Source organism: Piliocolobus tephrosceles, unplaced genomic scaffold (assembly GCF_002776525.5).
Source record: "Piliocolobus tephrosceles isolate RC106 unplaced genomic scaffold, ASM277652v3 unscaffolded_108, whole genome shotgun sequence".
Lineage (NCBI taxonomy): Eukaryota > Metazoa > Chordata > Mammalia > Primates > Cercopithecidae > Piliocolobus > Piliocolobus tephrosceles.
Window position 1 is genome coordinate 219,109 of NW_022291865.1, and position 15,211 is coordinate 234,319.

Here is a 15,211-nt window from a genome sequence, read left to right on the forward strand (position 1 = left end):
AAAAAAAAAAAAAAAAAAAAAAAAAAAAAAAATTAGAACTGAATGTCAGTGGCCCACATGTGATGTGAAAACTCTATAACCTAGACTGAAAATGTATCAGTGACACACTGTCCCACTGAAACCATATGCCGCACACAAGAGAGTAGGTGTTTCTAAGGTCAGCCCCATTATGGAATGTGACTACCTTCCTGATACAGTTTGGCTCTGTGTCCCCACCCAAATCTCATCTCGAATTGTAATCCTCATGTGTGGAGGCAGGGACCTGGTGAGAGGTGACTGATTAATGGCAAGAGTTTCCCCCATGCTGTTCTCATAATAGTGAGTGAGTTCTCACAAGATCCAATGGTTTTAAAAATGGTAGTTTCCAGGCCGGGCGCAGTGGCGCACACCTGTAAGCCCAGCACTTTGGGAGACCGAGGCGGGCAGATCACCTGAGGTCGGGAGTTCGATACCAGCCTGACCAACATGGAGAAACCCCGTCTCTACTAAAAATACAAAATTAGCCGGACGAGGTGGTACATGCCTGTAATCCCAGCTACTCGGGAGGCTGAGGAAGGAGAATTGCTTGAACCTGAGAGGTGGAGGTTGTGGTGAGCTGAGATCACACCACTGCACTCCAGCCTGGGCAACAAGAGTAAAACTCCATCTCAAAAAATAAAAAATAAAAATAAAAACTTTTTAAAAATGGCAGTTTCCTGTGTGCACACTCTCTCCTGCCACCATGTAAGATTTGCCTTGCTTCCATTTTGCCTTCCATCATGATTGGAAGTTTCCTGAGGCCTCCCCAGCCATGTAGAACTGTGAGTCAATTAAAGCTTTTTCCTATATAAATTACTGAGTCTCAGGTAGTACCTTTATAGCAGTGTGAAAACAGACTAATACATTTCCTCGTAAGTATGTTGTTGCTTTTTTTCTGAGACAAGAGTTTTGCTCTGTTGCCCAGGCTGGAGTGCAGTGGCGCGATCTCGGCTCACTGCAACCTCCGCCTCCTGGGTTCAAGTGATTCTCCTGCCTCAGCCTCCCGAGTAGCTGGGATTACAGGTGCACACTACCATGCCCGGCTAATTTTTGTATTTTTTAAATAGAGACAGAGTTTCACCATGTTGATCAGGCTGGTCTCAAACTCTACCTGGTGATCCGCCTGCTTCGGCCTCCCAAAGTGCTGGGATTACAGGTGTGAGCCACCATGCCGGGCCAAAACTTTTAATAGCTCTTTAACACTATTTAAAGTTATCTTGTTCATTTATTTACTTGTGTACTGTCTGACTGTCCCCACTTGAATGTACACTCCATGCGAACAGAGACCTTGTCTAGCTTATCCACTTATCTTAATACCTAGAACAATGCTGGGCACATAATAGGCATTCAATATTTGTTGAATAAACTAGACCTACAGTAAAGAGCCCTGGTGTAAAAATATTTGGTTTTCAGGCCGGGTATGGTAGCTCATGCCTGTAATCCCAGCACTTTGGGGGGCAAGGCAGGTAGATCACCTGAGGTCAGGAGTTCAAGACCAGCCTGGCCAACATGGTGAAACCCCATCTCTACCAAAGATACAAAAATTACCCGGGTGTGGTGGCATGTGACTCTAATCCCAGCTACTTGGGAGGCTGAGGCAGGAGAATTGCTTGAATCTGGGAGCCAGAGATTGCAGTAAGCCGAGATGTGCCACTGCACTCCAGCCTGGGCAAGAGAGTGAGACTCTGTTTCAAAAAAAAAAAAAAGAAATATTTGGTTTTTTAGTTTAGCTTAACTTAAAACGAGTGCTAAACTTACTCAGATTTTAGTGTTAAAATGTATTTACTTCATGAGTGTGATGTTTGTGTATGTATTAGAATAAGCAACACAGTGAAACAAGTTTAATTTTTAATTTATTAGAACCCAGTAAATGATGATTTTAAAAGCAGAGTTTTCCATCAAATTAACACTTAATTCAGGGCAAAAATACATTTAAAAAACCTAAATCTTAAGGCAGAAGTAAAACATTATAAAAACAGTATGTCTAATACAGACTGTAAAATGTCAGATAAATTTTAAGAGATTCACATAGTATTTTATAGCACTAAAATATTAATACAGTCAGAAATATTATCAATTGGTCCAAGATTTGTTTATAAAATATCTACACTGCTAATTGAAGAAATGTTGCTGTATAAGTAATAGCTACAATACAACCAACCAAGTGATTGTTTTTATGATAAAAGAACTAAGGCAGGTAATTGCATGGTTTCCATTTGTAAAGCTTTTGCAGTATTAAATATAAAGTATTACTAGGAGTATTTTTTGATTCATCTCCCTACCCTAATGTCCCCAAAATGTACATCACTTCCCTTTAACTCTATTTTAAAAATTCTGTGAACCACCATACCTATTCATTGTAGGCCTGACCCTATAAAGGCATGAATTGTTTAATTTGACATGGTGGAAAAACAATTTTAGTAAACCACTACATCTTTTCCTAGTCATGGAGCAATTTCAAACAGAAGTCTTAAGAATTTTTGCACCTCAACAAGTGAACAGCCTGTTTCTTTACCACTATAAGTTTGAATTTTGACTAGAATCTGTTAGTACACAGGGGAAAACACATTTCATGTTTATGTGCAATTAACAGTAGCCCTTCTGAAAAACAGGGTTAACAATCTTAAATTTCCCCTTGTGATCAAAACCTTTTGATCAAAAATTATTTTTGTTTTTAGGGAGCAGGATAAGATTTAAAAGTGCTTTAAATCAGAAACAAGAATTAGCTAGTTTACACATTCCACTGAATAGTGTCAAAAAAGATAAATGCATTTAAAATAATTTGTAAGTCCAGCAAATATAAGCTTGATGGGTTCTTAACTAACATATTAAGTAATTACAAAGATTCATTTTTTTACAAACTTTTAAGCTATTTTAATAAAATGGCTATAGACCTCACTGTACTTCTATTTATCTGTGCATGAATAAAAACCTGTTAAAATTCCTTATTTAGTACTTCTGAAAAAGTCTAGTCAAATAAGATCACTAAAATTACCAGAAAAGCTTTGAAATACTGATTGCAGATTCATTTCAAAGTAGATTTAACCCCTTTCAGGATCTGGTGTTTACATCATGAATGTCTTCACCAACTTCAACTCTGAAAATATAAAAATTTTAGCCAGTTCTGGCTATAGTTAAATAGTACTGGTATTACTTGAAAAGATAAAAATTAAAACTATATTGTCAACCATGCATTCCACAATTTCAAGAATTAAGATATAACTCATAAATATTGTTATGTCTTTGCAGGTTATCTCAACTTCCATCAGGCCTCAGCTGAAAGCTCATCTGCCAAAACACATCAGCACTCATGTAAAATAAAAGGAGTAGGGAGGTGACTCTGTATACATACTGACCAGTGTTTGACTTCTAGTTTTCCTCTTATGTGTAACTATTCTAGGTATGACTCCTTGAGCATGAAATGAGGGGTAGATAGAATAGAACAGCTGTTGGGCTAACAAGAATTAGTGTGTAGACTGGGCGCAGTGGCTCACACCTGTAGTCCCAGCACTTTGGGAGGCCAAGGCAGGAGGATCACCTGAGGTCAGGAGTTCAAGACCAGCCTGGCCAACATGGTGAAACCCATCTCAAATATACAATTATTAGCTCTCTATTAAAAATACAAAAATTAGCTGGGCATGGTGGTGGGTGCCTGTAATCCCAGCTACTTGGGAGGCTAAGGCAGGAGAATTGCCTGAACCCAGGAGGTGGAATGAAGGTTGCAGTGGGCTGAGATTGTGCCATTGCACTCCAGCCTGGGAAACAAGACTAAAACTCTGTATCCAAAAAAAAAAAAAAAAAAATTAGTGTATAAAAAGTTTTCTGCTGAATATCTGTTCTGTTCCTACTGTGGTTATGCTATGCCACATATAACTTGTACAACCATTTTGTCCTGTTTATCTATTTGTGGAAATAAGTCGGCTCAATAAAATGTGAAATATACATTAGTTTGCTTTAGATGCAAAGATTAGCTGTTTTTGGCTTAACTCTATCATAAGCAAAAAAGTCTATACCTTGATAATACAATATGAAAAAGTTCACATATGTACATGGGTACATTCCTTCATTAAAGTTTTTCCTTAATTCTATCTCAATGTATCTTTACAATTGATACAACTCATCTTTACAACACAAGTCAAAAAGGACAAAGTAGAATGATTTCATTTTACAGCACTTTAGGTTTTCTGAAGCGTTCCTTTAGGACTTAAAGGACATCATTGAAATGTTGCTTTCCATAGTCGGCAGGATCCATTTGAAGCTCTCGTTCTTCATCATCTGTAAGTAAAATAATTTTCTATCAACATACTATTTTTTAAATCACTGCAGAAATCCAATTAATGTCTCAGTTTTTCTCAGCCTTAAGGTAGTTTCCTGCTTGTTATTTTATACCTAGTACAAATAGTGTTCTATTTCTTAGCTGCTTGGCTAAAGAGTGAAAAGTATGTGGAACTATTTTGCAAGATTAACAAATCTTTAAAAAATAGACATAGATGACAGACAAGCAGAAATAGAGCCAGATAGACATAGCTAGCAAAACTTTAGGAACCCACAAATATTGAGAAGTTAATATTTTTATATAAATATAGTCTCTTTTCTTTTTTTTTTTTTTGAGACGGACTTTCACTCCGTTGCCTAGGCTGGAGTGCAGTGGTGCGATCTTGGCTGACTGCAACCTCTGTCTCCCAGGATCAAGCAATTCTCCTACCTCAGCCTCCCAAGTAGTTGGGACTACAAGCACCTGTTCACCATGCCTGGCTAATTTTTGTATATTTAGTAGAGACGGGGTTTTACCATGTTGGCCAGGCTGGTCTCGAACTCCTCACCTCAGGTGATCTGCCCACCTTGGCCTCCTAAAGTGCTGGGATTACAGACGTTGAGTCACAGTGCCCAGCCTAAATATATTATTTCTATATAGATGATATTTAGTTCTTTAAATTAAAGCTTTGGTAGAAACATTTCTGTACACATTTTCAGGCTTTTAAAAATCAATTTTTTTCTAATTATAAAAGTATCCAATATTAGTATTGTAAAAATTATAAAAGATAGAAAAATAAAAGTCACTCATAATTCCAACATTTAACATTTTAGTGAATTTCTTTGCCTCTCTGCAAATAGCTTCCTCTTGGCTTCCTAAATGGAGTATAACAATCAAAATTTAACCTTTTCTTAACTAAACAGAAAAAAAAAAAGATTACTGTTAATAAAATCCTCAAAGCCTCTTTGAGTAGCTATATTAAATTACTCCAAGTAGTGCTATGGAGTTTGATTTAGGTGACTATTACAGATTTTTCTGGTTCTTTCTTGGCTATGAGTTGTCACTTTGCCTTGTTGTCAGTTTACCTGCCAATAGCAATCCTTCTTTTCTAATTTTGCTGCAAATTACAGGTCTTGAAATGAGACTGCTCAAGAGTTGTGTTCGTTTGTTTGAGACAGAATATTGCTCTGTTGGCCAGGCTCAAGTGTAGTGGTGTTATCATGGCTCACTTGCAGCCTCGACCTCCCGGCCTCAAGTAATCCTCCCACCTCAACCTCCCAGGTAGCTGGGACCACAGGTGCACATCACCACACCTGGCTACATTTTGTATTTTTTGTAAAGACAGGATTTTGCCCTGTTGCCCAGGCTGGTCTGGAACTCATGGGCTCAAGTGATCCACCGGCCTCAGCCAAGAGTATTAAAATTATATTAGAGGCTGGGCGCGGTGGCTCAAGCCTGTAATCCCAGCACTTTGGGAGGCCGAGATGGGCGGATCACGAGGTCAGGAGATCGAGATCATCCTGGCTAACACGGTGAAACCCTGTCTCTACTAACAATACAAAAAACTAGCTGGGCGAGGTGGCGGGCGCCTGTAGTCCCAGCTACTCGGGAGGCTGAGGCAGGAGAATGGCGGGAACCCGGGAGGCGGAGCTTGCAGTGAGCTGAGATCCGGCCACTGCACTCCAACCCGGGCGACAGAGCGAGACTCCGTCTCAAAAAAAAAAAAAAAAAAAAAAATTATATTAGAACAAGAATGAAAAGTATTTTGATCAGAGCCTTGGAGAGTCCCTTTGGAGTACTTGGATTTTTTTTTTTTTTTTGGCTGGGACTATAGGCACCCACCACTGCACCCAGCTAATTTTTATATTTTTAGTAGAGATGGGGTTTCACCATGGATTTTTATGATATCTTTTGGCTTCTCTGCAGACTTAAAAAATCACTTTTCTTACATTCTGGTTCACAGATACTATTACCCAATAGCTTAATTTTTGTTAATATAATTTAAATGAAGTTATACATTGGAATCTAAATTCATATGTATACTATAGTTTTCTGAAAACTATTACTTTAGGTATAAGAGGTTTTAACACTCTAAAACTTTCTTCTTTCAAAAATGACAAAACAGGCTGGGCATGGTTGTGCAAGCTTGCAGTCCCATCACTTTGGGAGGCAGAGGCAGGCAGATCACTTGAGCTCAGGAGTTCGAGACCAGACTGGGCAACATGCTGAAACCCAGTCTCTACTAAAAATTCAAAATTTAGCAAGGCATGGTTGTGTATACCTGTAGTCCCAGCTACTCAGGAGACTGAGGTAGGAGGATTGCTTGAGCCTAGGAGGTGGAGGTTGCAGTAAGCAGAGATGACACCACTGTACTCCAGCCTGGGTAACAGAGCTAAAGCCTATCTCAAAAAAAAAAAAAAAAAAAAGTCAAACAAACCAACTTTCTTTTTCAACAACTTTCCTGTTAAACTTACAGAAATTTTCATTTCTAGAATTTTGGACAACCATTTTCCACCCTTTTTTTTTTTTTTTTTGAGACAAGGTCTCACTCCCATCACTCCCATCACAGGTTGGAGTACAGTGGCACAGTCTCAGCTCACTGCAGCCTTGACCTCCCAGGGCTCAAAGGATCCTCCCACCTCAACTTTCTGAGTAGCTGGGACTATAGGCACACACCACCATGCCCGGCTAATTTTTCCATTTTTTTTTTTGTGGAGACAGGGTTTCACCATGTTGTCTAGGCTGGTCTTTAACTCCTGGGTTCAAGTAATCTGCCCACCTTAGCTTCCCAAAGTGCTGGGATTACAGCTGTGACCACTGCACCGAGACTACCCCATATTCTTAACAAATGATCTATCTTTAAATAGTACACTTGATCTCAGACAAAAGCCCGAGAAGTGATATCTTTAAATAGTATAATCCACTAGGTATGATAATCCCAAATCTGTCTTAATATGCGTTAAAGCCTGAAATTATATCAATTTTCACACTTTTACTTTATATACATGCTAATCAATTCCTTATCAAATAACTCTTTACTTAAAAATAATTTTTTTTTTTTTTTTTTTTTTTTTTTGAGACGCAGTCTCCCTGTGTCGCCCAGGCTGGAGTGCAGTGGCATGATCTCGGCTCACTGCAAGCTCCACCTCCCAGGTTCACGCCCTTCTCCTGCCTCAGCCTCCCGCGTAGCTGGGACTACAGGCACCCACCACTACGCCCAGCTATTTTTTTTGTCTTTTTTTTAGTACAGACAGGGTTTCAGTGTGTTAGTCAGGATGGTCTGAAACTCCTGACCTGGTAATCCGCCCACCTCGGCCTCCCAAAGTGCTGGGATTACAGGCGTGAGCCACCACGCCCAGCCTATCTTTGTTTTTAAAAGGGAAAATAGGCCGGGCGCGGTGGCTCAAGCCTGTAATCCCAGCACTTTGGGAGGCCGAGACGGGTGGATCACGAGGTCAGGAGATCGAGACCATCCTGGCTAACACGGTGAAACCCCGTCTCTACTAAAAAATACAAAAATCTAACCGGGCGAGGTGGCGGGCGCCTGTAGTCCCAGCTACTCGGGAGGCTGAGGCAGGAGAATGGCGTGAACCTGGGAGGCGGAGCTTGCAGTGAGCTGAGATCGGCCACTGCACTCCAGCCTGGGTGACAGAGCGAGACTCCGTCTCAAAAAAAAATAAAAAAATAAAAAAATAAAAAAATAAATAAATAAATAAAAAAAATAATAAAAGGGAAAATAATCACGGGCACCTCTCCAGAAAGCTCTCCTTAGGATCCACATTATAGAACCTCACCTTATGGCTATAAACACATCTTTTAGGACTTTAATATAACAATTAAATTAAGACTTAATCATCATGGAGCAATGGATAATTTTCTAAAAATGTAACAGGAAAGTTATTGAAAGGAAAAGGTGTCTTTACTTTTTGGAATTTTTTTTTTTTGAGACGGAGTCTCACTCTGTTGCCCAGGCTGGAATGCAGTAGCACAAATTCGGCTCATTGCAACCTCCGCCTCCCAGGTTCAAGCGATTCTCCTGCCTCAGCCTCTTGAATAGCTGGGATTACAGGCATGCGCCACCATGCCCGGATAACTTTTGTATTTTTCTGTTTTAGTAGAGAGGAGGTTTCACCATGTTGGTTAGGCTGGTCTCGAACTCCTGACTTCGTGATACACCTGCCTCGGGCTCCCAAAGTGCTAGTATTACAGGCCTCACCTGAGGCACAGCGCCCGGCTTTTTCTTTTTTTTTTTTGAGGGGGAGTCTCGCTGTTGTGGCCCAGGCTGGAGTGCAATGGCGAGATCTCGGCTCACTGCAACCTCCGCCTCCCAGGTTCCAGCAATTCCCCTGCCTCAGCCTCCCGAGTTGCTGAGATTACAGGCGCCCCCCCAAACCCCCCCGCACCACGCCCAGCTAATTTTTTTTGTATTTTTAGTAGAAACGGGGTTTTACCATGTTGGCCAGACTGGTCTCGAACTCCTGACCTCAGGAGATCCACCTGCCTCGGCCTGCCAAAGTGCTAGATTACAGGCATGAGCCACCGCACCCAGCCACTTTTGGGGCTTTTTTTTGAGACAGAGTCTTGCTCTGTCGCCCAAACTGGAGTGCAGTGGCACGATCTTGGCTCACGGCAAGCTCCGCCTCCCGGGTTCACACCATTCAGCGTAATATTTTTAGTGTTATATTTTAGTGTAACACAAAACAGAGATAACACAGTTGTTATCTCTGTTTTCCTGAGAAGATGCTTACAGGTCCAAATAATTTTAGGAACTAGATCATGTTTGTTAAGTACATGAGCTAGGAATAGATTTGTTTTTCTGTTCCTAGACATTTGCTCTTATCCTGATTTCGCTTTTCATCTGTTCACTTAAAAACTCCAAAAAGGGCCAGGCGCGGTGGTTCATACTTGTAATCCCAGCACTTTGGGAGGCCGAGGCGGGCGGATCACACCCTCCTGGCTAACACGGTGAAACCCTGTTTCTACTAAAAATATTACAAAATTCAGCCGGGAGTGGTGGCAGGAGCCTGTAGTCCCAGCTACTGGGGAGGCTGAGGCAGGAGAATGGCGTGAACCCAGAAGGCAGAGCTTACAGTGAAACAAACAAACAAAATCCCAAAAAGGCCAGGCGCAGTGGGTCACGCCTATAATCCCAGCACTTTGGGAGGCCAAGGTGGGCGGATCACGAGGTCAGGAGATCAAGACCATCCTGGCTAACAAGGTGAAACCCCATCTCTACTAAAAATACAAAAAATTAGCTGGGTATAGTGGCAGGCGCCTGTAGTTCCAGCTACTCGGGAGGCTGAGGCAGGAGAATGGCGTGAACCCAGGAGGCGGAGGTTGCAGTGAGCCGAGATTGTGCCACTGCACTCCAGCCTGGGCGACAGAGCAAGACTCTGTCTCAAAAAACAAAAACAAACAAGCAGTAGTACGTGATTATGAAATCACCTAACCAAATCTAATGTAGAATAACAGATAACCACTAAATACAAGAACTAGTATTTTAGTTCATTTTAGGAAGCAGCAAAATATTATATCGTTCATCAAGGTAAAATGAATATTAAAGGAAATATTTTAAAGACATCCATAATTTATTAAATAACTACTAAATTCCCTCTGAAGTCAAGAAAGCCTACCTCCATTAAAGAAAGTGCTAACATGGCTGGGTGTGGCTTCTCACCCCTGTAATCCCAGCACTTTGGGAAGCAGAGGCGGGCAGATCATGCGGTCAGGAGTTCAAGACCAGCCTGGCCAACATGGTGAAACCCTGTCTCTAGTAAAAATACAAAAATTAGCTGGACGTGGTGGCTGACGCCTGTAATTCCAGCTACTCAGGAGGCTGAGGCAAGAGAATTGCTTGAACCTGGGAGGGGGAGGTTGCAGTGAGTTGAGATCACACCATTGTACTCCAGCCTGGGCGACAAAATAAAAAAAAAAAAGAAAGAAAGCTCTACCGCCTGGGTGCAGTGGCTCACACCTGTGATCCCAACACTTTGGGAGGCTTAGGCAAGTGGATAGCTTGAGCTCAGGAGTTTGAAACCAGCCTGGGCAACATACCAAGACCCCATCTTAGAAAATTTAAAAAATTAAAAAAAAAAAAAAAAAAAGCAAGAACTAGGAGCAAAAAGGCAAAAAGCCAGTGAGGAGCCAGGTGCAGTGGCTCATGCCTGTAATCCCAGCACTTTGGGAGACCAAGGTGGCCTGATTGCTTGAGTCCAGGAGTTTAAGACCAGCCTGGGAAACATGGGAAACATGGCTAAACCCTGCCACTACAAAAAATACAAAACACTAGCCAGCCGTGGTGGTGTGTGCCTGTAGTCCCAGATGCTCAGGAGGCTGAGGTGGGAGGATCACTTGACCCCAAGAGGTCGAGGCTGCAGTGAGCCATGATCATGTCACTGCACTCCAGCCTGGGTGACAGAGGGAGACCCTGTCTCAAAAAAAAAAAAAAATATATATATATATATATAATAGAAATATATTATAAATATATAGTAGAAATATATAATAAATATGATATAAATATATAACCATTTATATATCTATATAAATATAAATATGCAACCATTTATATATCTATATAAATATAAATATGCAAACATATTTTATTAAAATATATAATATGTATATTTTATATAAATATTAATATATAATTTATATGTATAATTATGTATATAAATAATTGTAAACACAGGAAAACTAGGCCTCACTTAATTCTACAAAACGCTCTACAAGTAGTGCTGACCCCAGTGATTAATAATGTAATGAACAGGTATCAGAGATAAGGCTGGAATGCTTCAGCTCCCTACTGGCAGATATGCTGCCAAAGCCTCAATTCATAATATACAATTTTGGAGACCAAAGCCGGAGTATACTTAGGTGAAGCCAGAATCTTATCCTGCAACTGGAATCTCTAATCCTAGGGACCTCACAACTTAAGAAACTACTCCTACTACTAGAGAGCAGAGAAGAGCCCCTATCAATAGAACAGTAAGTGTGTGCTTCATTTTTTGTTATCTTTCGCTGTAGAGTCACAATGGTAGCAATAAAGTTTCTACTTTCTTTCATGGATTTGGGAATAGATCTGTTTCAGACATCCTGAAATCTGAAACATATTTTCTTGTAATACTTGTGTTATATATATAGTGATTCCAACTTGAATGTGGCCACAGAATTTTAAAACTGAGAAAGATCATGTATTCTAATTCAGCAGTCTTCATACAGATGAAGAAATTGTGGCCCAGAGAGTTTAAGTGACTTGAAAAGCAATACACAGACTATCTCTTGATTCTAGACTAATGTTTTTTTCTTTCTTTCTTTCTTTTTTTGAGACAGAGTCTCGTTCTGTTACCTAGGCTGGAGGGCAATGGTGCGATCTCGGCTTACCACACCTCTGCCTCCCGGGTTCAAGCAATTCTCCTGCCTCAGCCTCCCGAGTAGCTGGGACTATAGGCACCGCCACCTCGTCCAGCTAATTTTTGTATTTTTTAGTAGAGATGTTGGCCAGGCTGGTCTTGAACTCCTGAACTCAGGTGATCCGCCCGCCTTGGCCTCCCAAAGTGCTGGAATCACAGGTGTGAGCCACTGTGCCTGGCTGACTAATGTTTTTTTCTACTCTGTGTTCTGCCTGCTTTGGCTACAAGTGCAAACCGTACTGGGAATGCAACCATTATTTCCACATTGGCACAGTAATGAACATTTGGAATCCAATTTGTTGATAAATTAGGGAACAGCCATAATTACCTCTCCCTACTTTTTGGACGGTTAATAATATACCTAAAGAATCCCTGGGCCGGGTGCGGTGGCTCAAGCCTGTAATCCCAGCACTTTGGGAGGCCGAGACGGGAGGATCACGACGTCAGGAGATCGAGACCATCCTGGCTAACACGGTGAAACCCCGTCTCTACTAAAAATACAAAAAAAAAAAAACCTAGCCGGGCGGGGTGGCGGGCGCCTGTAGTCCCAGCTACTCCGGAGGCTGAGGCAGGAGAATGGCGTAAAACCTGGGAGGCGGAGCTTGCAGTGAGCTGAGATTGGGCCACTGCACTCCAGCCCAGGCGACAGAGCAAGACTCCGTCTCAAAAAAAAAAAAAAAAAAAAATAAAAACAAAAAAAAAAAAGAATCCCTGGATGGCCAGGTGTGGTGGCTCATGCCTGTAATCCCAGCACTTTGGGAGGCTGAGGCAGGTGGATCACTTGAGGTCAGGAGTTCAAACCAGCCTGGCCAACATGGTGAAACCCCATCTCTACTAAAAATACAAAACTTAGATGGACATGGTGGTGCACGGCTGTAGTCCCAGCTATTCAGGAGGCTGAGGCAAGAGAATTGCTTGAACCCAGGAAGCAGAGGTTGCAGTGAGCTGCGATTGCACCACTGCACTCCAGCCTGGATGACAGAGTGAGACTCCGTCTCAAAAAAAAAAAAAAAAAAATAAAACAAACCCAACTCTACAACAGAAGATTCAGCTTCAGCCTGGGTGACAGAGCAAGACTCCATCTCAATTAAAAAAAGAATCCCTGGAAACATGTTAACAATTATTTAAGTCTCCTCAGTATTCCTTGCTTAGCCCTCTTTATTTGTTGGAGCTGATGTTCCTGCATCTTTTTGTTCCTGGTACCCTTTGTAGGTGCTCTATCCTGCCACTATCATCTAGAGAATGCCAGAATGAGACAAAAAATGGTAAATGGCAACACTCAGTTCCAGTGAGATTAACTTGCAAACAGGGAAATCCAAAAATGTAACAACCCCTTCTCTACTTCACTGAGGACATCATCTTTTGTCATTTCTTCAATCCTTAGAATCTATTTTCTTGTGAAAGGAAGGGGAGGACAACATGAGGGTCTTGGGGACTTGAAGTAGAAGGTGGCAGTGAGAACCAGGAGAGGAAGAAGGAGAAGAGTACAAGAAAGGGAGAGAGAAGGCACTGAAAATAAATTTACGTACCATAGATCGAAACCCATACACATATTAAATCAAAATTTTGTGACAATTACCAACTTTAAGATAGACAAAATATAAAAAATGACTGAAAACAAAGACTGAGATAAACCATTATAATAAAAATCTCAAAATTATCCAATGAGATGAAAAAGCCCTTAAAAAAATTAGAGAATATTGAAAGTGTAAACCAAGCAGCTTATAAGACCAGAAGTTAAAGAGTTATTACCCTAGTCACAGTTATAAGAATAAAAGCTCAGTGAGAAAAGCATATCATTATCAGTTAATGACAATGTGCAAAGTACTGTGGCAGGTGGGTAATGTGCAAAGTACTGTGGGAGGTGGGCATGAAGGTCGAAAAGGATACAAACAAAATGGAAGGCAAAATAAATAAAAACTCCTGCCCTCCAAGAGCTTACAATCTAATTGCTGATATGATATACATGCATGAAAAAACCTTAAAACATTATAAATAATTGCAAACAAATATAATCCAAACAAATCACAAAAGCAATGAGAAAAAAAAGATAAAATTTATGAAAAAAGGATGAGATTACAGAAAAAGTACATAATATTGTAAGGTTATATGTATACCAATATCAATATTACCAAAAAGTGTTTGAGAAATTCTTATAAATATAACCTTATATAACTCCTAGCACATATTAATCTCTTTTCTATCCCCAGTAATCATAATTTTCCTAAACTAAATGAACCATTATAACAGTGCCTAGGTAGAAGTCAGAGTCTCTAGTTTCCCTTTTTTCTACAAACCATATAATTTTGTAGAACAACTACATTTTCTTCTGGGTTTTATAAAAACAATGCTTGTCATAAGTCTAAATAAAAATTTAATTACTTTTAAAACAGGTAAGGAAGAAATCAAAGCATGTTATGATGAAAAATTTCCATGCATCACATAAAAATTTAACGTATCACACACTAACGTCACAATCAACTTTTACAGAAAAGAGAAATAGCTCCACAAATACTACTAAACAATATAAGCAGGCAGAAAACTGGCCTAAAAACTTGCAATAGAGAAAAACACTCTGATATGCATGCATGGGTAGGGCTGCATGCACACAGGTAGATTCTGAACTTTCATTAAGTTAAATGCTCAGCAGAAGTAACACAGTGAATAAGAAAAATATGTTGAATCTGTGTAATAAATATAAAACAAATCTTCACACATTGATTGTTAAATATAAATTTTAAGCCTCTCAGAAAAAATTCAAAAATAGCCTTCCTCTGCTGTGTCAGTGGTGAAATAATCTTATCTTCAGTATGGAGAAGACCATTCCCTTTGTGGCTTTCCTTATAACAAAAAAGCTACCTGGGCAATATTTGTAATGAAATGTTTTTAGATGAGAAACTGGAAAAGTGTATCGTCTAGGAGCATTTGCCTTAGGTAGTCTAGAGTCATTTTAAACAATTTAATTCTAAAATTTCTGAAGATTCTAAGTTTTAAATTGTAGCTGTATCAATAATACACATAACCAAAATTTTTAAAAATTAAAATAATTTATAGATTTACAAATGCCACTATTATAAAACAGTTTTCAAAATAAAACTGAAAAACTGCACAGAACCTCTTTGTATTAATACTGAGGTTGGCTGGGTGCAGCGGTTCACGCCTGTAATCCCAACACTTTGGGAGCCTGAGGCGGGTGGATCACCTGAGGTCGGGAGTTTGAGACCAGCCTGACCAACATGGAGAAACCCCGTCTCTACTGAAAATACAAAATTAGCCAGGCGTGGTGGTGCATGCCTGTAATCCCAGCTACTCGGGAGGCTGAGGCAGGAGAATCGCTTGAACCTGGAAGGTGGAGGTTGCAGTGAGCTGAGATCGTGCCGCAGCCTGGGCAACAAGAGCAAAATTCCATCTCAAAGAAAAAACAAAAAATTTAGGTTACACTGCCACTAATAGGTGGGGAAAATTCTACACAAATTCAACCAAAAAACTTAGAGGTGGGTTTCATGGTTATAGCATGGAGGCCAGG

At 40.3% G+C, this 15,211-nt stretch overlaps 1 protein-coding gene across 2 annotated transcripts in view; it reads right to left on the reverse strand.

The window, feature by feature from the left end:
• Positions 1–1,853: 1,853 nt before the first annotated feature.
• The window catches only part of LOC111529479 (protein CASC4), a 128,720-nt gene continuing 115,362 nt past the window's right edge, over positions 1,854–15,211 (reverse strand). For both annotated transcript variants that reach the window (XM_023196349.1, XM_023196348.1), the window contains one exon: positions 1,854–4,293. In XM_023196349.1, the coding sequence (XP_023052117.1) occupies positions 4,223–4,293 (71 nt within the window). In that variant the 3' untranslated portion in view covers positions 1,854–4,222. The remainder of the gene's footprint in view (positions 4,294–15,211) is intronic.